We start from the raw sequence: 23926 nt of genomic DNA, 5'->3' as shown, positions 1-23926 counted from the left end.
TTGCATCAATTTTTCTGAGGAAAGAGACCCATCACTCTGTATTATCAGTGCTTGGCATATTCTGGCTCATGAGCCTGTTGCCATTTTGGAAAAAAATATATTTTTGATTCTCCACATAAATCTTACACCAAAAGCAGTTGACATCTAGATGGGAATGGTTCTCCCTTAGAGTCAATAAGATCAAACACTATTTCCATGGTCCACTCAGCTCTCAAATACCCCGCCGCTGGGGGTCTGTGTTTCCTTTAGTTACTGGCTATTTGACTACTGCAGATTTCCAGGCCAAGAGTTCTCCTGTGGCCCTTTAGCATTTATTTTCTCTATCTCTAAGTCCTGCATTAAGCCTAGATCGTCTCATGATCACTCTTTAAAACAGTCAAGATCTCGTCCGTGTGCAAGCTGAATGACCAAATTTGAGAACTGGATTGGAGATTTCTGTTAACAGTGTCTGCAGTAAGGAGCACTCCTTGAATTAAGGAAGTAGATTCTAAAAGATATATGATTAAGCATATAGATGTGCCACAAAAACACTGATGATAGGTAGAATTAGTCCTTTTGGAATTTGAAGACCAGGTGACTGAATGAACATTTCTGATATTTTGTCTATCTTTTGGTAGTTTTGTATTTGAACAAGTAGGTGAATATAAAATTGTTGGTGCTCTAATGGACCACACAGAGAGGAATCTGAACAGTGTATGGCACCTGAATAATAGGAGTTTGTTGATTTGTTCAAATTCAAATGTTTTAGGGTGTGGTTTCACTGAGTTTGCTTGTGGGAAATTAACAAGACCATAGGGTCTCCCTGAAATGGTTCTCTTTGCAAGTTGCATCTCATTCTGTTAAACAAGAGGTATTTGGGGCAAGATTTTACCCTTAACTCTTGTGGCATTAGATGCCAGAAGAGCATTAAAATTCTACCTGGAAAGTGCACAAGAGATATGCAAATCCAAATCACCGTTTGTGTTGTGGGTGTGTTGGGAAAAAGACCTTAGCTTCAAAATCTGTACTTTCTAAGTGGGTTCTCTACTATACTAAGACTGAAACGGCTCCATGTGTTCATTTAGAAATATGGCTGACTTTTACATTAACAGGAGAGGAAACCTATGTAGATGAGTTGTATAAGACCATATTTTAACATCTATCCACTGTGATACAGCATGGCCAGAGGGCAGCAGGAGAGTGTTAGAAGGGAGCCTTATTCCCTGTAGAGGGAAGAAAGTTTGCTATAGATTAATTAAAGCACCTGAAGCCAGTCACGTGATAAAACGCCCCTGCTTCAATCAGACAAGGGAAGCAGAGTGAATTGGTGTTGGAGCAGTTTGGAAGGAAGCAGAGGAGAGTTTGGAGAAGTGCTGCGGTGGGCTAAGAAGACCAAGACCCTAGGTAAAGGGACACCTGGTTTGTGTAGAGGGAGGACAGGAAGCTCCACAAGCTGAAGGGCAGTAGAGGGAAGTAGCCCAGGGGAAGGAACCGCTAGTTCAAGCGGTTTGCTGCTATCCCTAGGGCCCCTGGGCTGGGACCCGGAGTAGAGGGCGGTCCCGGGTCCCTCCCTCTCCACTCCCCTCCTCTAGGACACTAGTGGGGCAGTTAATACCCCAGTTCAGGGGCAAGAAACGGTGCCTTGAACCATCCCCAAGAGGAGAAAGCATGAAACCCATCAAAGTAGTGCTGGCAATTTGCCACACCACATATACTCAAATACTGCAAGTTAGATGTCTGAACGTTAATGAGTGAATGCCTTTTTGAGACTGAAGGTGTTTCAGGGACATACGAATGAATGTACAGTAAGTTTTCAGTTCTTGTGTCCATGATGTTTTAGGAGGTTAGTAGAAAGTAACCTCAGAATAGATTTTATCAAATCCAGATTTGAATCTGAGACTAACACAGTGACTCAGATCCAGCAACCCAGAGCCCCCTCCAAGCTCTCTTGGTTCTCCAATTACATTTGTGAAAAAACCCTTTTGTTCAGTCTGCCCATTTGCCGATCCTGGTTCTTGGCTGTGGAAGAATTTCCCAGGGTCTGAATGGGAAGACTAGCAGGAGTCCAAAAGCACCAATATTTACCTCTCATTGGCTACTGTAGATTGCTGATGAGCGGAAGGTGACTTAATCATATGGCCTAACCTGTGGATCTGAGTTTCACAAATGTAATATGCAGATAACAATCCCTTTAATGATTTTGTATATATTACCTAAACTTCATTTTATAAACAACTGTGAAACGTATGCTCCTATTAAAATTGCTATCTCTTTGCTTTTCATCTCTGGGTGAGCAGTTCCAGTGCAGTCCAAGTTGGTAATGACTAAAAGTCAGGACTGTCTGAAGGCAGTTCAGTGTGCTGTGTGAATGGAGTTTCCTACTGTTAGATGCCTTGAGGTCTCCTGTTAACCGAGCCTTACCTTTTTGCTGTCCTGACTCACCCTATTCCCAGTTCACCTGGTGCAGGTTGCACTTCTCTTGGGATTTTCTGAAGGAGCAATGGAGTAATTAGGTCAGGGCCACTGTGCTTCACTAAACAGCAGCAATGGGGAAACAAAATGATGGCCACACCCCTTTTGGCTTAGTTCCGTAGCTAGGGCAACTCAGGCTAGCAGTTATGAGCTGTTCCAGCTATCATGCCCTCTCCAGGTAAGCGAGTGGATTCCCTAACTACTGTTATAAGGTTTATTGGGCATCTCTGTTTTTGCATTTTCTAGGATTTTGCAGGAGTCAGTGTTCCTGCTCCTTCTGCATCATTGGGATGCTAAGCTGCTTCCTGGTCCACTTTCTGAAGAACCTAACTGAATTTTGGGATAGGGCATTGGCCTTTATTTGACCTTCCTTATAAAGTTGGAAGATGGCGAAAGAGAGATCCTCTTGAGGAGAATTCAGGGGTGAGGGTTTTCCTGTTACATGCCTCCTCTACCTTTAAGAAGGTGGGAGGGAGGGAGAAATGAGGGAGGGTTTCTTGAAGCATTGGGTTTAGGATCCAAACACCAAGAATCCTGTAGTGATAGTCCCATTGTCAACCCTTGGAAATTGAGTATACGTGGCCTAACTTGTATAACCCATATTATCTGACCTCTGCAGAACATGACCTAATAAACAGAGAAATTAAATTCCCAGAGTGTCGAGTCTTATCACTTTGCACAAAAAGTTAATTCTCTTTAATTTTACCCTGTTGCTCACACACACAAAAGGAAGTCACAAAAGTGAAAGGAGAGCAAGAAAACCTAGTAAATCTGTTTTGTTTTTTTTTCAAATGCAGAAACCGGGCAAACGTTTAATTTCTATTTTATCCTTTATTTACATAGGATGGAATCAACAGAAAAATGTGAAGCAGTGATTGCTCATTTTAATGGAAAATTCATTAAGACACCACCGGGAGTTTCTGGTATGTTGCTTATATTGCTATTCTGAGAACATATATCAATAGATGACTGACCTTACAGTTTAAGCATATCCTGGGGATTGTTATACCTGGTTTGTCATTCTTTAAAATGTAACACTGCTTCCCTGGATAGCTAGAATATTTGCTGGCCTGGAACACAGTAATGCCACTTTTGTAAAAAAATAACACCATGATTGTTTTCATTTTCACAGTAGAGCTTCACTGGGAAGTTGTGCTGTTGTGTTCCACTCTACAAAGTAGAAAAGCAGTTCAGATGTCTTGAGCCAAATTCTGCACTGACTTACATTCTGTGTAACCCCAACGGAAGCTAATTGTATACTCGTTAGAGCAGAGGTTGATTAGTGGCCCTTGGATCAATTAGCTGCAGTTTATTTTAAAAAATAAATTTAAAAAAAAGGTAACCTAAACTTACTGTTTTGCCATCTACCCATGCTTTTGTTTGAAGTCATTCACTTGCTGGCAGACTGGATTCGATGAGCAACATCTTTGTGGCCTGCCTACAGAAAATCCTTTTGAAGTGCATTGAATTTTTCCACTCAGGCATCTGAAACAGGTTTTCAAGTTCTTGAGCCAGGGAAAAAAGAGACCCACAGAAAATGCTAGAAAAATATAAAAGAATTTGAAGTCAAAATGCACAGGAGTTCAGTGGCGAGAGACTATGCTCACAATACCTTCACTGATATCTTGCCTGTTAAAAATATAATAACAGGAAAACATATATATATTCCATTAATTTAAATTTGAAGTCACTCTATATAACATGGAAAGAGAATTTTATCACACAAAGCAGCAGAGTAAATTAGGAAGCAAAACAGGACAATACATGAGGAAAGCATACATGGCTAAGATTCCAGGCTTCCTTTGGTAACTATTTTACAGGGACACTCTAAGAAAGAATTTTACAAGTTACAGTGGTGTTGACGCATTTACTGGTGTTCTCATCCCATTGATGACACATCCTTCATGCCAAGACCTTGGCACAGAGAACACAGGAAAAGGAAAAAAGCAAACAAAGAGCAAAAAAATAATTTGGCTTGTTTAATAAAACTGCATACATGCCTCATCCTTGAAAGATTACTCCTGCATGAGTCAGTCTGTGCTTTGGTAGGCATGGAAGGCTGCTTCCCCTTACCCAGCTTGATCTATTGCAGGGTGACATTTTGACCTGAGTGCCTTTTGCAGACTCTCTGCACTGGGATGCGTTTCATGGCCTACCAAATAATAATTGCATGAAAACTGTGGACTTTAGGGCTAGGGGCTATAACTTCCATTTTCCTATTGACTATCTTTGCAAATATCCCATGTAGATTATTTATTTTGTGAGGTGGAAAATCCACGAGTCAGCAGGTAGATAATGGTACTATTTTCATTGAATGTTAACTGCTCTCTTGTTCCCTTTCATTTTGCTTTGTTTTATAATACTGAAATTGCTAAGACACCATTAAAAGTCTCATGAATAGGAGCAGACAAAGCTCTAATCAGTATTTAAGTATTTCTAACCAAAAGGAAAGGACTGTGTAGAATCTGTGCAAAACTGGCAACTGCAAAATTGTGGGAGTTCCTGCTAGTGCTTTTTAGCTTGCTCATTTGCAGCTCTTGTGTCCTGCCCACATCTGGATGGGCAGCTGTCAGCTTATCATAGCTGATCACACCCTGCCTACACTGGGCCCTTTTGAAGCCAGAGTTACACCCTTGTCCTATCAGGTTTTACCAGGTAGAAGCAGCAAGTTGTTGGGCAGGATTACATTATAGGAGTGATTTGTATAACAAGTGGGTTGAGGGCACACACTTTGTAAATGTGACTATCTGGGGACAGTAAGATACACTCTTTGTTAATACTACAAATACTTAGCATTACACTGCTCGTTATTCAAATAAGTAGGTGAGGAAGGGTGTCACTGAGGAAAGCTACATTATCAAAGACTCAGTGGTACTACCATGTAGGCACAGCCCTGAGTTGTGGGTGGTGAGAAGCTTCCCTGTCCCTTGGGGAGAATTTCTGTAGAGGTAGAATTGCTCCTGATGCTCCCTGACACAGGCAGAGTTCTTCCACTGATACATAGTAACTCCTCACTTAACATTGTAGTTATATTCCTGAAAAATGCTACTTTAAGCAAAACAATGCTAAGTGAATCCAATTTCCCCATGAGAATTAATGTAAATAGCAGGGGTTGGGTTCTAGGGAAATTTTTTTCAACAGGCAAAAGACTGTATGTATATGTATACACACACAGTATAAGTTTTAAACAAACAATTTAATACTGTACACAGCAATGATGATTGTGAAGCTTGCTGAGGTAGTGAAGTCAGAGGGTGGAAGAGGGTGGGATATTTCTTAGGGAATGCCTTACTGCTAAATGATAAACTAGCACTCGGCTGAGCCCACAAGGGTTAACACGACATTGTTAATGTAGCCTCACACTCTACAAGGCACAACAAATGGAGGGAGGAGACAGCATGGCAGAGAGAGACAGAGACACACTGTGTGTGTGTGTGTGTGTGTATGTGTATGTGTATACGTGTGTGAGAGAGAGAGACGTGCGTTGCCCCTTTAAGTATGCTAACCACACTGGAAGTACACTGCCTTTTTAAGTAGATCAGCAGGTTGAGACAGCAGCCGTCTCCTTCCCTGAGCCCTGTAGTGTCCTGTCCCATTCTCTCCCCCCACCCCCACCCCCGCTCTGTGGAGATGAGGTACAGGAGAAGGGGTCCACCCTGACATTAGCACCCCTCTTCCCCCCCACCCCGTCCTCCAGTGTGGGGGAGGGACACTGAACTGCCGGCAATTGATAGCCTGCTGAGCGACTGCCTCACAGGGAACTTAGGGGAGCTGATTGGGGAGCTGCCGGTCCATCCTGGTTCCAAGCCCCTACCAGCTAGCTCCAACGGACTGCTCTTTCTGCAACCAGTGGACAAACCAGGAGGCTGCCAAACAACGTTATAAGGGAGCATCGCGCAACTTTAAACAAGCATGTTCTCTAATTGATCAGCGACTTAATAACGAAACAGCGTTAACTGGGATGACGTTAAGTGAGGAGTTACTGTAGTCCTGCAGGCGGTACAGCTGATTACCCACCCTGCACTGCAGTCTGACACAGAAGGGGACTAGGATATGGGGCAGCTCCCTGGCCCTTAGCAGGCCATGCAAAGGCAGTGGAGAAGGCTCACACCCATGTAAGAACCAGGCACAGTCTGCTCCTAAATGGATAGTAAGAGGGTAAAGTTGTACAAAGTAGATGGTTATCCTTTGGGGGAGTGAGGAGGGAGCAAGTTTAGAGACATACAAAATGAAACTGCAGAAGTGGAACTGCATGTTTAAAATGAAACACTGTGTACTAGAAACTTGGCTAAAATCAGCAAACAGAGGTGGATATTTCAACACTGATACCAGGATGGAGAGAGTAGGAGAGGGGGATTGTAATGAAATAAGTATAGGAGGAAGAACATCTCTTTTAGTTAAAATAACAAAGATTGGATTTAAATGAAAGAAGGGTTTAAACACAGTTGTAGGAAACAGAGCTGGACCTCCTGGGCAGCATGAGAAGGCAGATCAGGATACCTTAATGCAAAGTGCCTTGTGAAGGCAAAAAATAATGAATCCGGCTCAAGTATGTATCCTGGCACTGGAACTTCCAAGAGAGGTGCAGGATAGAACTATTTCCTTATGCAGACTATTAAACAATCAACAGTTACAGGAGCCCAACCCTGAGAGTTATCCAAGATTAATATTAAAATGGTTCTTTACCCAAACACCTATATCAAGTGCAAACTCACTCCCTCACCCCAAAATTGATGTGGTGTCAAGATTGCAAAAGGTTTTTTTGGTTTGCGGGTTTTTAAGTCATGCAAAAAGATGAGGCTCAGAGATCAATGTTAAATCAACCATGTTATAAATCCACAGTAGTACCTACTATATGTTGAAGCATTTCTAATATGCCAAACGCTAAACTCAGAACTCTGTGCGTCTTCTCCACAACAACTCATGAAAGCAAATCCCAGACATTTTTTGTGTGAAATCTGTTTTATAGCTTATTCCAGAGCTAAAAGCCAATTCAGAGGTTGTATAAAATTGATCTGATTTATGGTCTGAAGTTCTGAGCTGGAAGACAAAAAAAAAAGCGGGTGTTCTAGTTGCCCTAATTTGGAGCCAAACTCTTCCACCTTTACTCATGATACGTAATGCTTTCCTCCATGAGTAATCCCATCAAATTAGTGAGACTACTCATAGAGTAAGATACTGCTCAATGTAAGAATCTGGCCTTTGGTAAATTGGCAGAGAACAGAAGTAGCAAAAGGATTTTCAGAAGACCCTAAATCCAGACTGTGGTCCTTATCTCTTCTCCTTCTCAAAAGATTTAGGAGTCAGAGCTGGAAAATTCTTTTAACTGCTAGGAGAGATAAGCACTGGGTGTTTTTAATTTTGAAAATTAATTTTAATTTTCCTGTGTATCCACTAGGTTAAGCCTGTGGCTTTCCTTGTGTATACAATCCAGCTGGTGATTTCTTGGGGCCAGATGCTAGTACTTTACACCAAGTGGCTCCTTTCTCCATGAGTAGTTCCACTGAAGTCATTGGGACTATCCATGGTGTAAGGTACTATTCACTGCAAGTATGGGAATCAGAATCTGACCCTTAATTTTTATTATAAGGTCACAGTCTTATAGAACAATTTGTTTTCCTAAAGTTGTTTGGTACTATTTGTAGCAATGATCTTTATAGACTATCAATATATAGTAGAACCTCACAGTTACGAATTCCTTGGGAATGGAGGATAAGGCAACATCTTGGGAGAAGGACCCCAAAAAGCTGGAACTCTTTGGGCATAAGACATTTCATAACTCTGGAATGTTCGTAACTCTGAACAAAACGTTATGGTTGTTCTTTCAAAAGTTTACAACTGAACATTAATTTAATACAGCTTTGAAACTTTACTAGCAGAAGAAAAATGCTGCTTTTAACCATCTTAATTTAAATGAAACGAGCACAGAAACAGTTTCCTTACCTTGTGAAATCTTTTTTTAAACTTACCCTTTATTTTTTTAGTAGTTTGTTTAACAAAATACTGTACTGAATTTGCCTTTTGGGGGGAGGGGGGGGCGGAGCGTCTCTGGTGCTGCCTGATTGCATACTTCTGGTTCCAAATGAGATTGTGTGGTTGACCATTCAGTTCATAACTCTGAGGTTCTACTGTAGGTAGAGAGTTAGATACAGGCAAGTGCCTGTGCAGGTTCTTACAACCTTAATCTAAATTCTAAGACAAAAAAGTGCAGCATTCTGGAAATGTCTTTGTCTGCCACAAATACGTTTTAAATTGAGGGGTTTTTTTCTTGACTTAATAATGAAAATGAAAGTCAATCAATATAATATTATAGTATTCTGTGTAATATTTAATTTTAAACAGCCCCTAAGTCTTTAGTTTTCAAAGTACTGCTGATATTTAAAATATATATATTAGAAAAAAGGTAATTGAAATTGTGAGAGGGAGCCTGGAAATTTTGGCAGCTCGGTGTGGGGGACAGATAAGGCTTGGCACCTAGGAAGGTGTGGAATGCAATTTGGAATTGATGCATGCACACATTACCTGAATGTTCCTGCTAAAATGATAAGCTGAAATAATTAAATGCTAAAATGTAAACTGTAGTCATTAGGTTTCAAAGTTAATACTCCAGGGAGAATAATAGGGCAGTTAACATCTCTAAGCTATTGGTTAGACACCACAACATCAGTTTGTACTTGGTTAAGTTTCAAAGGCTTTCTTCGCAACCATTTTATTATTTTAAATGAAAGCTTAGATTCTGAAGCATAATTGCAAATACATGGCAAGAGGTGAATTGCATGGCTGTGAAATAGAGTTGTTCTTCTAGGGATTTTGTCCACGTGTATTCCACATCTGGTGAGCGTGTGCCCCATGAATGAGGAATAAGAATCTTTTTGAATAGTAATATCCATTGGGACCACACCTGCACTTTGCATGCCCCCTGGAACCCAAAGCCAAGTGTTTAAATGTCAGGGCAGCTCCATTTGCCCTTTTATTCCTTCTTACCCCCTAGGCTTTGAGACAGAACCCTCTAATGTCCCCATCTCTGCATACTGTCCAGTTGTTTTCTCTTTAGTTAGTATATAGTTAGTGCAATTAGATTTACAGACTTTAAGCTCTTTGAAAAAGAAAGAAGTTTTCAAAGTCCGGGAGGTGCCCTGGCACTGGACCCTCCTGGACATGGAGGCATTGAAGTCTCCAGCATTCAAATCCTGTCCCTTCTGCAAGGTAATTGTTTCCATTAATGATGACACTCTAAGAACATCATCTGCCACAGGGAAGTACATATACCTCACATGTGCTCTATATGCTGCTCCTTTACCAAAAGGACCCAAAAAGTGAAAGAATTTCACCTGAATCTTTTCCTCTTCGAGGTTCCTGACTGCTTCATCGGTTCCTGAAGGGGAGAAGATGGCCACACCAGATCAGACTGACTCTTAGTACTTTGGTAAACCAGGGATTTACCCCGAGATCCAGAGCTCATTTAGCACTGAGAAAGCCCCACCCTCAACTATCGAATTGACCGGAGTTTCTGTACTCTCTCCTCTGAGGAAAGAGGAAGAATGGAATATGATGTTTATGACGAATAGATCTAGCTTAGGAGTCCGTTCAGAGCCCAGAGGAGGTCCAGCCGTTGACTCAACACCACTCAGATGCATTGGAATCCAAGTGTCTGGCACCAAAAATCTCAGAACCAAAACTGCAGCACCAAAGCAATGGGCACAATCATCAGAGCTTCCCTTGCCAGTACAAGGATCTAAGATCCCACTCTCAGTACTGACATCAGAGCACCCCAGACTGTGCTCTGCAGTAGTGAACACACTTCCAGAGTGGAAAGAACATTCTCAGAGCTGACCTTGTTGGTGCCCATGAGGTTCACCATAGTAGGAGACTTAACGGTGTCCAACCAGCCAGTCACTATTGTTCATCTCCACTAGGACATTATTGGCCCCAGCACTGACTACAGCCACCACCTCCATCCCAGTACAGAATATTGTGGGACCTTAAAACCCCCAAAAGAATGGCCCCACCTACGAGAGCATTATATTCTTTTTCCTCCTCTAGTTCTGAAGGTCTTGAGAAAATGTCACTAATGTAATTGCCCACTCATTGCCCTGTGAACCGAGCTATTCAGACAGGGAATCCAGAGGATGCTCTTACGTTGCAAAAACATCGAGACTCTTGGGAGCAACATCCTTCCATGGCACCCATTTCAAAGACACTACCAAGTCTCCATTAAGGGACTTGAATATTTTTATAACCATCCAACACCTGCCCTTGGGAGTGGCTGACTCCAAAAGAAATCTAAACAGCAGAGACCACCTAAGGCAACATCTTGGGACCAGGACCCCAAAAAGCTGGAACTCTTTGGGCATAAGACATACTCCTCAGCCAATTTACAAATACCCATATCAAATTACCAAACACTTATGGCTAAATATACTTTTCTGAACTGGGATCAACTGTCGCTCCTGCAGGAACACAGAAAGGCGCTCAAGTCGCTGGTGTTAGAGGGATAACTGGTTGCACAGACTTCATTACAGGCCACTAATGCCATGGACACGGTAGCTCATGGTATGGCGACTGCAATCAGAATGCACAGGGCCTCCTGGTAACAAATCTTCTGGAATACTGAAGGAGGTCCAAATGACCATCAAGACCAACCCTTTGAAGGCTGCGATCTCTTCTTCCTGACAGAGTCCTGGACAGAAAGGACTCATGGGCCATATGCTCTCTGCAGGTGTACATCCTAGTCCCCAGGAGAAAACAATATAGGCCTCAGAACTATCGAACAGAGACAACCTTCTTCATACTACTGCAGCTAGCAAAGATTGTCCAAGCCTCTGAGGAAGACACGCTCTGCCCCTTCCTCCTTCACCACACATTCTACATCGACCTTCCATCAGCAGTTCTGATAGTGCAGTCAAGAGTCACTTAGACCACGGGATTTACCTTCATCTCCTACTCCCATGCCCCTCTCACGTTCCATCCCTGTTTAGGAATTGTTTTGGGGAGTCCTGAAACTAGATCACCTCAGACCAGTGGGTCCTGGAAACAGCAGACAAGGGATACTCCATCCAGTTCCAGTCCTTCCATTTACCTTTCTCCATGATTCTTCAGTAACCTGTCTCACAAGATATTGCTAAGAAAGCAAGTGGACTCCCTTCTATAGCTCCAAATTGCCCAAGTCATCCTGGAGTTCCAGGGCAGGGACTTTTACTCTCATTTTTTCCTGATCCCAAAAAAGAAAAGTGTTTGGTAACTTGTTCTGGATCTTCAACTCTAATTAGTCAGTCATTTCAAGTTCAGGATGGTAACATTAGCTTCTATAATTCCTCGCTTAGATCTGCAACATTGATTTATGTCTGTTGACTTGCAAGACATCTTTTTGCACATTACAGTTCACATGGCTCACAGAAAATACCTCAGGTTCCTGGTGGGAAAGTCTCAACACAAGGGTGCTTCCCTTCATACTCTCTGTGGCTTTGAGAGAATTCACCAAGTGGTTGGTGGTTGTGACAACTCATCTAAGGAAACAAGGGATTCAGCTCTACTTAGCTACCTGGAGTTCTGTTAACAGCTTCACTCAGCACTCCTCTTTGGTAGACTGTTCCAGTTCAGAGCATCCACCTCCAGGAAATGAACTCACTGCTTCTGAGTCACCAGGAATGGAATCCATATGGACAGTCACTAGAAGGACAAAGATCGGTTACCCAGCCTATAGTAACCGTAGTTCTTCAAGATGTGCTTTCCACATACATTCCATGAACTGCCTTCCTTCAGACAGAGTCCTATATCAAGTGAACTCTGCTTTAGTGAAAGAACTGATGGACAGTTGCAGCTGACCCACTCTTTGTGCCCTCAGCTACAGGGTGCAGATGAGTTCCCAATGGACAATGCTATTCAAAAAAATTCTGATCTTGTGCGCATGGAGCGTGTGTGTACCAGAAGTGGAATACACGTGGACAACACCTTTGAAAGAACCACAGTTACTGTAGGCCTTGGAATTATTGGGTAAAAACTTGTCACCTCTGAAGTCAGTGGGACCAGGATTTCACCTATTAAGTCTAGAATAAAATGCTAAATTTGAGAGAGAGTTTTATTTTTTTTCTTAATTCTCTCATCTTGTGCCTGCTGTTTAATTTTAAGGATCAGTAATTAAAGAGAGAGAGAAGTTAATTGTGACAACTTAAAATGTGCTACTGTGGCAATATTAGAAGGATCAGGGAAATGACCTTTGGCCCCTGAGCTTTATATTCAACAAAACGAGGATTAATTTGGTGACAGTGGAGTCCATTCAGTTTCTTTCTAAAAAATATAAAGTTACTGATATTTGTTATGATTTTGGGCCTGCACTAGACACATGATTTAGTTTGGGGGTGGGCGGGGGGATCCAGTTTTTGGCAAAAGTGTCTAGCTGTATGGTCTTGCTGCATCACTGTAGTGATGTTTTAATGTCAGAATTCATTGGTACCATATGCTTTGTTACTTGGCAATATGCTATGAAAAAAATAGGCAGCATTTAAGCAAACTCTTTAAGGAACTAGTATTTTAAAACCACCTTGTTGAGTTTTCTGTATTTTAAATGCAAAAGTGAATGCAGCTGTAATGTTGAGAAAATTAGCATTCAGAAGTAAAGGAATTCAAAAGTTTAGTGTGCTTCACCCACTGGTCTGAGGTTATAACTTCACCACTGTATATTTTTGGTAAATATTTGACAGCTCAACTCAGAATATATGAAGGTATACATTTAACAAGCAACACAGACTGCTGTTGTACATACATGTCCTATATATGCAACAGAAGAATTTACATCCTTATAGGAAACGTACCATTTGAATTGCCTGAGTAACGTTAGTTTTCTTCTCTTTTTAAAGGGGGGAGGAGGAAGAAATTTGTGGTAAGACGAAAAAGACTTCATGGGATGTGCAGGGGCTCTGTACTTCCGGCCATGAAGCACTAGTCACTCAACCAGTTTAACTGAGGAAAAGTTCATACAACAGATAAAGAACATCTTAGTCTAATAGCACAAAGGACATCACTATAGTAGTTTGTTACAACTAATCATATAGAACGGGATTTTCAAAAGTGCCTCAGTGACTTAGGAGCACAAATTCAATTGGAAGTCAATGAGACTTGTGTTTCTAACCCACTTAGGTGTTTTCCATATTGTCAGCCTACATTGTCCCTAGCTTAATTTATCACTATGCAATATTAAGTAATTTCCCCTTAAGATTTATTTTTAAGAGTTTTCATGGAAGGTGCCAGATTTCTAGACCCAGACACTGAATATTTCTATTTGTCTACTGAATATATACGATGTAGGCAGTAGCAGTGCAAGCTTCCTCACTGATATGCCTCATATTCAACCTTGACCACAAGGGACCACCTGTGAGGGTGTTTCTGCCTCTAAGTCCATGCATCTTTCATGGAAAGACTGCCAAGAAGTATGCAGGTATGATGTGGGTATTTTCCCAGTAGAACCAGAAATAGTATCAATAATTCATTTCACATAGGCCAGCCCCAGGTAATGACTTGACCACCCAGCCTGAGGCAGACTTAAACTGATGGCTTAGAGGTGAAAGTCTTTGCCTTGTTATTAATCCTCTGAGCCATCCAGTCTCCACTGTTAGAGGGTTCAGAAACAAGTCATACAAAAGATGGAAGAAGCAATCAGCTTTAGCACTTTTAGACAGCATGAATAGCATGTGGGCACTAATGATATCTATATTGAAATTTTTGGGTTTATTTTGTTACAGGTGTGCTACCATTTTGATTCTTGTCTCCTAATCCTAATTCACATTTGGAAACCTACAAGTTTTTAGATCCAGGCTTTTCTCACTGGGGTGTTACCTATTAGAGAAAGAATAAAGGAGTGTCACAAAACAGCTTAGACAGCTCATGTAGCAGGAATTATTGGCAGTGAATTGTGAAGAGCCAAGTCACAATGATGCTTCCAACCTGTCGGTGAGGTTGGATGGGAAAAGACTGTGTATCAGTGAAAGGTGCTCAGAAGGATAATAAATTAGGGAAAGAGTAAGATGCAAACTTTTCCAGCTATATTTTCTCTTTATGACTGCTTACATTTTGAGATAAGGAACAGAAGTGGTGATCATGGTTAGTCTACTGTGTAAAGACTAGAAAAGGGAAAACATCATAAAGATGTAGGTGATCCCTTTTTCTGAGGCTGCTCAAAGAGTGAGGTAAAAGGAAAATAGTCAAGAATTTCCGGTTTCATTTCTGGGCTCTGTCTCCTCTATGCTGCAGAGGTGAAAAGGGGAAAGCAGCTGGGAATCTCCCAGTGCAAGGTGGCATAAGATTGGGTTAATAGTCTACACTGCTTCCACATCAAACCTTCATTTTTGTGGCATGACAAGGTGTGCAGAAGCAATGTTAAGAAAGGAAGGTTTTGTGCCAGAGTGCCTAAGCTCTGGCTATTTTGGCCTGGCCTAGCCAAGCAGAATGCAGGCACCTGTGGGAAGCTGCTGAAATGTCTAAAGCTGCTATAACTGACTATGGGAACTAAACCCAGAATGCAGGAAGCCCAAAAGTGACTTAAAGCTCCCTACCCAAACCCACCTCCTTCCTGGACTGCACCTCCTGAAAGTCACAGCTCAGAACTAGATCCACAGTCTTCATTAGTTCACAGAACAATGCAACATGCATGGGATACGTGGTAGAACATATCCTGGTTGTGTGTCTTGCTAACAGTCTTATTATGTGATCATTTTAAATTGAAATATAATAATCTGACTAGAAGAGCTAAGAAGAAACTACAGTCCATAGCTGTACCTGATGTTACTGTCTTGTTATATCTCTATGTTAAAGGGACAAAAAAATTAAAATTTTTCATTTTATATTTCATTTAACCCGTTGTTAGACGTAACACATGATGACTACAACTGAAAGAGATTAGAGAAAATGTTATTTATTTTTCCATTTAGTTTGCTTTAGGCATTTGACAGTATTTGTATGTGATCAGTTTATATGTTTACACTCCATAGATAGTTAAGGACCTGTACCACAACTAATTCCATACTGCACATCACAGTGCCCATGTAGACCCCCATTGACTTTTAGAAACTGACTAGATTTTACATTGAGAATGCCCCTTTATAACACGTTAAACTATTTTAAAAAAATTTAACAGAAAAGTGTTTTAAACAATTTTGGGTTTATATGGTTAGAAGAAAATGGATTGGTCCCCATATCCCTCAAGATTTTTATTCTTTAGTTGTATGTGACTTGATTGTCAACTATTGATGGTACAGTGTATTGTGGAATACATATTCTCATGTTCAGTCCTGCCCACTAGTTGATGCTCTATCAATGGTCTGTGTTAATGCTGTAATTTTAACATTACATATTTTTTGAAAAAGTAAATAAAATTTAATGTGTTTTACTAATAAATGTATACAATATTTGGAATGCCTAATAAATTTTATACAAAACTGCCTAATTCAAAGTATTCCTTATTCCTTTAGCTCCTGCAGAACCTTTGTTGTGCAAATTTGCCGATGGAGGACAGAAAAAGAGACAGAATCAGAACAAATATATACAGAACGGGAGAGCGTGGCATAGAGAAGGCGAGGTGAGACTTGTAAGTCCTCCCTTCAAGCTTTAGTGTGGGTGTGTGATAATGAATACTTACAAAAATGATAAGCATATAGACTGCTTGGCTTGGCCTTTTGGCACATTGAGTGTGTGCCAGCAACTCTCTCATGCCAGTTTGTAACTTTTTATAAAATATTTAAATGCATCTTTAGTTTTCTTTAAAAAAACCTGTTGATCATCAATGCAAAGGAGGATCAGAATATTATACAGGAGGAACTGGGTGGCCTTGAGTAATAGAAATGGATGAAATTTAATAGTACAAGGTCATGCATTTAGGGACTACTAAGAATTTCTAATAAATTTGGGGCTCATCATTTGGAAACAACAAAGGAGGAAAAAGACCGGATGTATTGACTATCAAAGGAAGATTATGAGCAACCAGTATAATGTGACCATGAAAATGGCAAATGCAATTCTAGGATATATCAGGAAAGGTATTTCCAGTAAAGATCGGGAAGTATTAATGCCATTGAACTGGTAAGATCTCATCTGGAATACTTTGTACAGTTCTGGTAATCGATGTGTCCTTGCAAGAGGAGACTAAAAGAGCTTAGCTTGTTTAGCCTAGTAAAGGGAAGGCTGAGAGGGGATATGACTGCTCTCTATAAATACGTTGAGGGAGTAAATACCAGGGAGGGAAAAGATCTATTTAAGCTAAAGGACAGTGTTGGCACAAGAACAGATGGATATAAGCTGGACATGAATAAATTTTAGACTGGAAATTAGAAGAAGATTTCTAACCCACAGAGGAGGAAGGTTCTGGAACAGCCTCCCAATCGGAGTAGTGGGGGCAAACAATCTAACTGGTTATAGGATGGTGTTTGATACATTTATGAATGGGATTTATATGACAGGGTTGACTGTGATAGTAGGGGACTGAGCTTGGTGACCCAGGAGTCCCATTCCAGTCCTGTATCTCTATGTAAATGCAAAAGATGAAATCCTGATCCTCTTGGACTCAATTGAAGTTTGCAGGGGAGCAGGATTTTACCCACAGTATATACTTCCAGTGTAAAACTGCCAAAAAAAACATAACTTCAGTCATATATAACTAAACATTTTGTTTATACAGCATTGAAATGGGTTAAGTCATGTGAATGTTGTAAATCAGTTAGGATTGAAATACAGTGTTGTACCTATTTTACAACATATGAGAGAAATACACAAGTGCCGGGCAACATGGTGTTTTTTTCCAATCACACTGATGATATAGTCTTTCTTAAATTTTAATATCCAAGATAATTCTTTCATATACTTTTACTGTCTTTAGTAAGACTAAACATTTGAGGCTATGAAAATGTTCACATCTGTCTTCTGAGGAACAGTTCTCCACATTCATTTTTATAGTTAATGCACCACACACACAAACACACACACAAACACACCACACCAACTTTGCAGTTACTGCATTTCTCTCTTCATACTGAAACTCTGTATTCTGAGCCAACATTATAGTTCAGTGACTCCTTTTACTATATCATTACTTTTGCCTGCTGTTAACCTTTCCCTCAGCATAGGAAAATAAAATATCACTGATCAATTTTTTTTACTAAAGAATAATATATTTAAAGAAGGATTTATGTAAACAATTTCCAAAATATAATTTTGTCAACTCTTCCATTTTATATTTTATATATATATATATATGTGTGTGTGTACATATTTATTTTTTTCCTTAAAGGCTGGAATGACGCTTACTTATGATCCAACTACAGCTGCTTTACAAAATGGGTACGTCAAGTGGTGACACTAAACAAAAGAATTTTCTGCATTATGAAAGATGCATAGAGTTATTACATTTGTAGGGTTTAATTTTTTTTTTTGTATCTTGTAGATTTTATCCTTCACCATACAGTATTGCAACAAACAGGATGATCACCCAAACATCTATTACGCCATATATTGCTTCTCCAGTTTCTACGTACCAGGTTTGTACTTAGAGCTCAGTTACAGAATTGATTCATAGGGAATGGTGCTATTTACTGGTTGCTACATCTTTTTTATGGGTCTCTACAAAAATGCTAAACTTAAATGAAAAAGCTATTCAGTTCCATACAGGATTAGCACAAATGCCACATGGATTACTAACAGGTGCTTGTTTTGAAGTGCTGCTTGTTTTATGTAGCACAGCAATGTAATTAGATGTAAGGAATCTTGCAAAATAAAGGCTCTTGTTTGTGGTTACAGCTAGGGTATTTGTTGGCCATTTGTAGATTTCATATATAGTTCTCTATTGTCTTCCATGGCAGTTTGTTGAATCCTTTTTATGTCTGTGGTGTATTTGTAAGAGAATACCTTTATTTAAACCCTCTTTGGTTTGGTTGGCCGGCTTTTGCTTGAAGATTTGCCCATGATCCTGTGGCTTCCTTTAGGCATAAGGAGTCCTAAGAAGAGATTAGACACTCACTACATCCTAGGGGGAAAAGTTTGAAGAAGAGTTCAGATGACTGGGAGAAAATCATGAACAGCCGTGAGGTCAAGTACAAATATTTCCACATATGAGCAAAGGGCCTCTAAAAGGGCCTTTTAAAGCAGGAGTTACTTTGGTATCATAAGGATTGTAAAGCAAAGAGTACTCAGTGCACACTTTGCAATCTCAGAGCCCAGTACAAAGCATACTGAAGTCAACTGGAGTCTGTCCTTTGACTTCAGTGAGCACTGAAACAAAGGCAACTGGCATGAGTAATTCTGCCTCCCACTGCAATAAGCTTACAAAAAATGTAATATGCTGATAAAGCAGTTATCACGTTTGGTATAAAGCTTTCAAGAATGTTCGTTTTTAAATACCACTCTGATCTTCTGTATTTCCATTTATTGAGAGTCCGGATTTACTGCTGCAGTTCAGTAGAATCAGGCAAAGGCTCACTTGCCACACCACAGCTTAGAGACATTTAGCTATTGCTGTTTGCAGTGCTTTTGTAGCTGTGTTGGGCCCAGGATAATAGAGACACACATTGGGTAAGGTATTATCTTTTATTGCACCAACTTCTGTTGGTGAAAGAGTCAAGCTTACACAGAGCTTCACTTCTTCCTCAGGTCTGAAGAAGAGCTTTGCATAAGCTCGAAAGCTTCTCTCTTTCACCAGAAGTTGGTGCAATAAAATATATGACCTCACCCACCATGTCCCTCTAATTTAGCTATTGTAGGCATTTACTTCATATAGGAGAGACATCAAAAAGCAAAGTAGATTTGATTGAAGATTAAACCAAGGGAGTAAAAAATCCTAACATGAAATGCTGAAGATTTTGGTTTGTTAAATTTAGCAATTATCTCCCATTTCCTAGCATAAAACTGAGTTTAGGGGCCAAACTGTACCATTTGTGCAGAACAGGTGAAATACAGCCCCATACAGAGAGTAGGCACAAGACCTGCATGTCCCTCTGGTCCCATTTAAGGCCTATATTATGCCCTTGTAGAAACTTCCATATGGTTCAGCAGCCCCAGGTGAGGGAAGTGAAGGAGAATGGGCCTATTTGTGCTTCTACTATCTATTGCAAATTGGTCATCTTGGGGAGGGCATTATGGTACTGCCTTGATAGTCAGTAAATTCTGAGAATTATTATAAGCTTCCACCCTTCCTCCCTCCTACCCTGCAAAATTCCAATGATTTTAGTTTTTTATTCCTTGTTAAAAACACAAAGCGAATCCTTGTTAGGCTCTCACTGTCCTTCAGGGAATCTCTGATTCTTTCCTTTGTTGCATGTGAAAACTGGAATTTGGCATGGAAACACTGAGAAGTTACTTGTGAATAAAAAGCAGGCTTTCTAGGCTATTTCCCATTCAAATATGCAGCATATGGTATTGCATATTTCCAAATATCTGTTACTGGCAGTGTGTTTTCAACATGTGGCACAAGGCTCAGATTCTAGAGAATGGAACAGTTTAAACACTGTTTACACTGTACTATCTGAAATTATTGCATCCTTTTAATTAGAAATGAAAATGAAAGAATAATTCTGTGTAGAAGGAAGTGATGTTTTTTTCTGGCCAAAAGAGTTTCATAATACAGATATTAGTCACATCTTAATTACAGATCCACGCTTGCTGAACATACAGCATCCTATCACTTACACAACCAGAATGCATCATGAAATTGAGATTGTTTTTTCTTGAGGTGCAGCAAAACCTGTTCTTAGAGTTAGTTTTCCTGAAGGACATCAGATTTCATAATGTTTGGTTAGTGTTTGTTCGTACTCTTTCTGCACCTCTGATACACCCAGATGAAAGTTGTGAGTCAGCTGAAGAGATCAGTCTAAGCACCAGTCAAATTGCACCAACAGTTTTGAAATTAAAGACTCTGGGTTCCTGAATTCCCTGGTCCTCGCTCTACCTTCTACAAAGTGAGCTGCAGAAGCAGGCTTCTGCTCTTTAATGTTTGAAAAGGAAGAGAGTCATTCAGTGTGACTCAAGAGAAAAATAATCAAGAAAGAAGGGCAAGAAATATTGATCTTGCAGAAAGTCACCTCAGTTCACAAGGTCTAACTGCCTCTGCTCTTCACAGGTCTCCATGTGAGGTGGTTTAGGCACCTCGTAGCCCTTAAGTTTCCAGCAGCACTAATTAACCTATTTTAGGTGCACAGAAAAGATCAGAAACCTTCCTCATCCTCTGCATACTTTTTTGGTAGGAGATGGAGACGTGACAGCTCCATGTTTCTAGCCTGCCTTGACTTCTGTCACAAAAAAGTCTTTTGTAGAAGCAGGAGTACTAGATGGTTCTTTAAACCAGTCTCTTTCAACTAAGAGAAGCAGATTAGCATATCACTGAAGTTATAAGAATCTTTTAAAGTTATCCTGCCTCAAGTCAGAAAGTCTCAGACAATCTCACTTCCTCTGAAAAATCAAAGAGCTGCTTGCCATTAAGGAGAGCGTGCTTGTCAGGACCACAGTCCCTGTTCCTGGTCTTTAAGAATACTGTACTCTGTTGGCCTATCAGGAGAAACCCAAATTTGCCAGTCCTTATTCTTGTCCCTGTAACAGGTTGAAGCAGAATTACTGGTATTTTAACCATTGCAAACTGAGTAGAAACTATCAGACTAGCCAGTCCTTTCAGTCCAATGCCACCTGAGCATAAACTCAGAGCAAACAATTCTGTGCTTTCTGAGACTTTCTGATTACTTTTCCCATTGGGATTTCCAAGGACACATAGGCATTTCACACCTCAACATGAGTGGAAGCTAAACGTCTCTTTCCACAAGGACCTTTACAGAGTATTCCATAGAGTTTCTAAGGCCTGCACTACAAATTAGATTAAAGTGAATAAAACATACTGCTTTGAGAGTTCCACATAGTATGTTATGTCCATATCTTGCCTTCCCATTAGACTGTAGTTTTACTCCTTCCAACAGAGCTGAGGTTTGTAAATAGAAGTTTCAATAGGAATCTGTGTTTCCTAGTCTAAATCAGACAGAGGCTGGTTTAGGTAAGCAGATGAACACGTGAAGGCTTTTTATGTTATGATTGATAAAATAATCATGATATTTAAAATGGGTGCATTAAAGAAAAATAGTGTGATGATGAAAATTAAAACTTATTTTTGTTCTAGGTTCAGAATCCTTCTTGGATGCAACCTCAACCATATATTATGCAGCACCCTGTAAGTTCTTATGCTTCCTTCTCCCACTGTCGCTCTTTTTGTGTTTGTGTAGATATTAAACACTTTGCAGCTTTCTGAAGATCTCAAACTGTAGGAAATAGATCTGTTCTTCTTCAAGTAATTGTCCCTATCGGTGCTCCACTTCAGGATGTGCATGCGCCCATACGCTCTTGAGCAGATATTTTGCCAGCAGTTCCTGTGAGACCACACCTGCACCCTACACATTCCTCATGTTCTGGTGTGATGGTATATAGGGAAGACCAGGCCCATTACCATTTCAGTTCCTTCTCAGCCACCTGCAGCTCGAGATGGAGTGTTGCAGTGCCCACTTAGCTAGATGCAAAGCTTGCTAACTTTTTTCTTGTTTTTTCTTAGTTTTTCATTTGTTTAGTACAGTTTGTACTTTGGGGGATTCCCCCTCCCTTTTTTGCCTGTTTTGTGTCTATATTTAAATTTGGCTCTCTTCTGCAGACTTTCCCAATGGGTTATGCCAAGATACTGGGCTTCACACCTGTCTGACTTGCCATATATCTTTGCTCTGTAACGACAGGCACCCTGGCAGCCTCTGCTGCCTTGGGGAGATTCCAAATCCCCTCCAGGTGTGAGATCCGCACAGGATTCAAAAAGAGATCTAAAAAAATAAACGAAGGGAGGATAAACTAAAACTTTTTATGGAACATTCTCTGAGACTTTTGGGGTCTGAGTCCATTCCCCACCCACTGTACATCAGCTTCAGCTGCTCAGAGCTCCCTGGTGACTGTTTCTGCTTCAGTAAGCAAAGGCCGTGGGGGCCCTTTAGATTCTTCTGAAACACCAAAAAAGAAAAAGAACAGAACAAGAAACCAAGAAGAGGGGAAAGTAACCCCCTTGAACTGGGATTAATGAGTCCTCGCATCCCAGTATGGGTACTGTTGAGGCTTCTAATCCCTCTAGTACTGACCTTGCTGAATACTGATAAGCATACAGCAAGCAACTTCAAGGGGCATCAGAGATGGTACTGGACTCCATGCCTCTGAAGGATAAGGACTCCTCAAATATCAAGGTGTCCAACTCCTTGGTACTGTCTTTCTGAGTTCATGGTAGAGAACCCATGGACCAGTCCTCGATATTGTCTCTGGTACCTCCCAGCGTGCAGCCTCCCAAGGAACACTATCCAAACTTCCCAGTACCTGGAAGAAACTGAATTCTCTCCTTTGAGAGGTACCGGCCGGGATTTCCCTCTAGCACCAGTTTACCTTCCAGAGTCTGTCTACCCTTCCAGGACAACTTGACCTCTGGTATCAGTGTGGTCTCTGGGTATCCACAGGGGGACTTGACCTCTGGCGTTGATGTGGTCTCCAGCTACCCACAGGAAGGCTACTTAGAAAGACTTCCCGCTGATACCAGCTCATGATCCAGAGCTGATGGTTCCATCTGTGAATTCTCAACAGCAGTACTGATGCAGTTACTGGTCCCTCACCAGCCACCTGTACAAGCACCACTTGCCCCCAAGACGTCCTCTGACTTTGAGTTGTTGGTTTAAGGTTCCTCACCCTTTTCATTACCCTCTCTTTTCCCCTTGGAGTGCATCCCAAGGAAGAGTATAAGCAGAAACAACCTTTGGGTCCTACCTCTTTTCTTTACATCCCACTACAGTGGACCCCTATGGTGAGCACTTTTACAGGGTACCCTCATAAGACGACTCCTCAAGAACTACTGACACCAGGTCTTAGTTCACAGGAGGAGCTTCCAGAGAAGCAGGAGCCAGGTTCAGAAGAGGAGACACCTCCTTCCCACAAATCCTCACCAAAGGAGACTGTTATGCCCTCCACTTCCAATCCTACTCAGGCGCAGATGATTTCAAGGCCTTCCGGGAACTTGTAAAAAGGACTACAGAGACCTTAGAGGAGATGCAAAACCTCAACATTCCTTGCTGGACTTCTCCAGGCCTCACTGCAGGGCAAAATTGCCATACCAATCAACAGCACTCTACTGTCACAAGCTGATGAGTGCCAATGGTTCTGTTCAACTCATTGGGAGGTGCTCTCAGTATCCCTCGGCCTAGTATTCCTCTGTGCTTATCCCCTGATGCCGTTACTCTTCAGTCTCCTGAACAAGCTGAAATGGGACAGATCAGTGGCTATCCGCTTCGCACAATCATAGATGAGGCAAATATGGTTCTCAGAGCTCCTTTGACTGTTCCTGCAACCATCTCTGTCTTCCTCTGTCAGTGAATCGCCACACCCAGGAATCAGGATCCATGATTCACCCCAGCCTCTTGTTGCGACATTTCAAGGCATGGGTATTAGA

General features: G+C 41.0%; 1 protein-coding gene across 12 annotated transcripts in view; it reads left to right on the top strand.

Moving 5' to 3' along the window:
- The window catches only part of RBMS1 (RNA binding motif single stranded interacting protein 1), a 207482-nt gene that overhangs the window by 172451 nt on the left and 11105 nt on the right, over positions 1–23926 (top strand). For 8 of the 12 annotated variants that reach the window (XM_073305604.2, XM_073305606.2, XM_073305609.2 and 5 more), the window contains exons 6-10: positions 3295–3374; positions 15915–16030; positions 17726–17775; positions 17879–17972; positions 21587–21637. In XM_073305604.2, the coding sequence (XP_073161705.1) occupies positions 3295–3374; positions 15915–16030; positions 17726–17775; positions 17879–17972; positions 21587–21637 (391 nt within the window). The remainder of the gene's footprint in view (positions 1–3294; positions 3375–15914; positions 16031–17725; positions 17776–17878; positions 17973–21586; positions 21638–23926) is intronic. The other 4 variants (XM_073305605.2, XM_073305603.2, XM_073305607.2 and 1 more) reach the window with 3 other exon arrangements.

Source organism: Lepidochelys kempii, chromosome 11, assembly GCF_965140285.1.
Source record: "Lepidochelys kempii isolate rLepKem1 chromosome 11, rLepKem1.hap1, whole genome shotgun sequence".
Taxonomy (NCBI): Eukaryota; Metazoa; Chordata; order Testudines; family Cheloniidae; genus Lepidochelys; species Lepidochelys kempii.
This window is presented reverse-complemented; position numbering and strand designations above follow the sequence as displayed.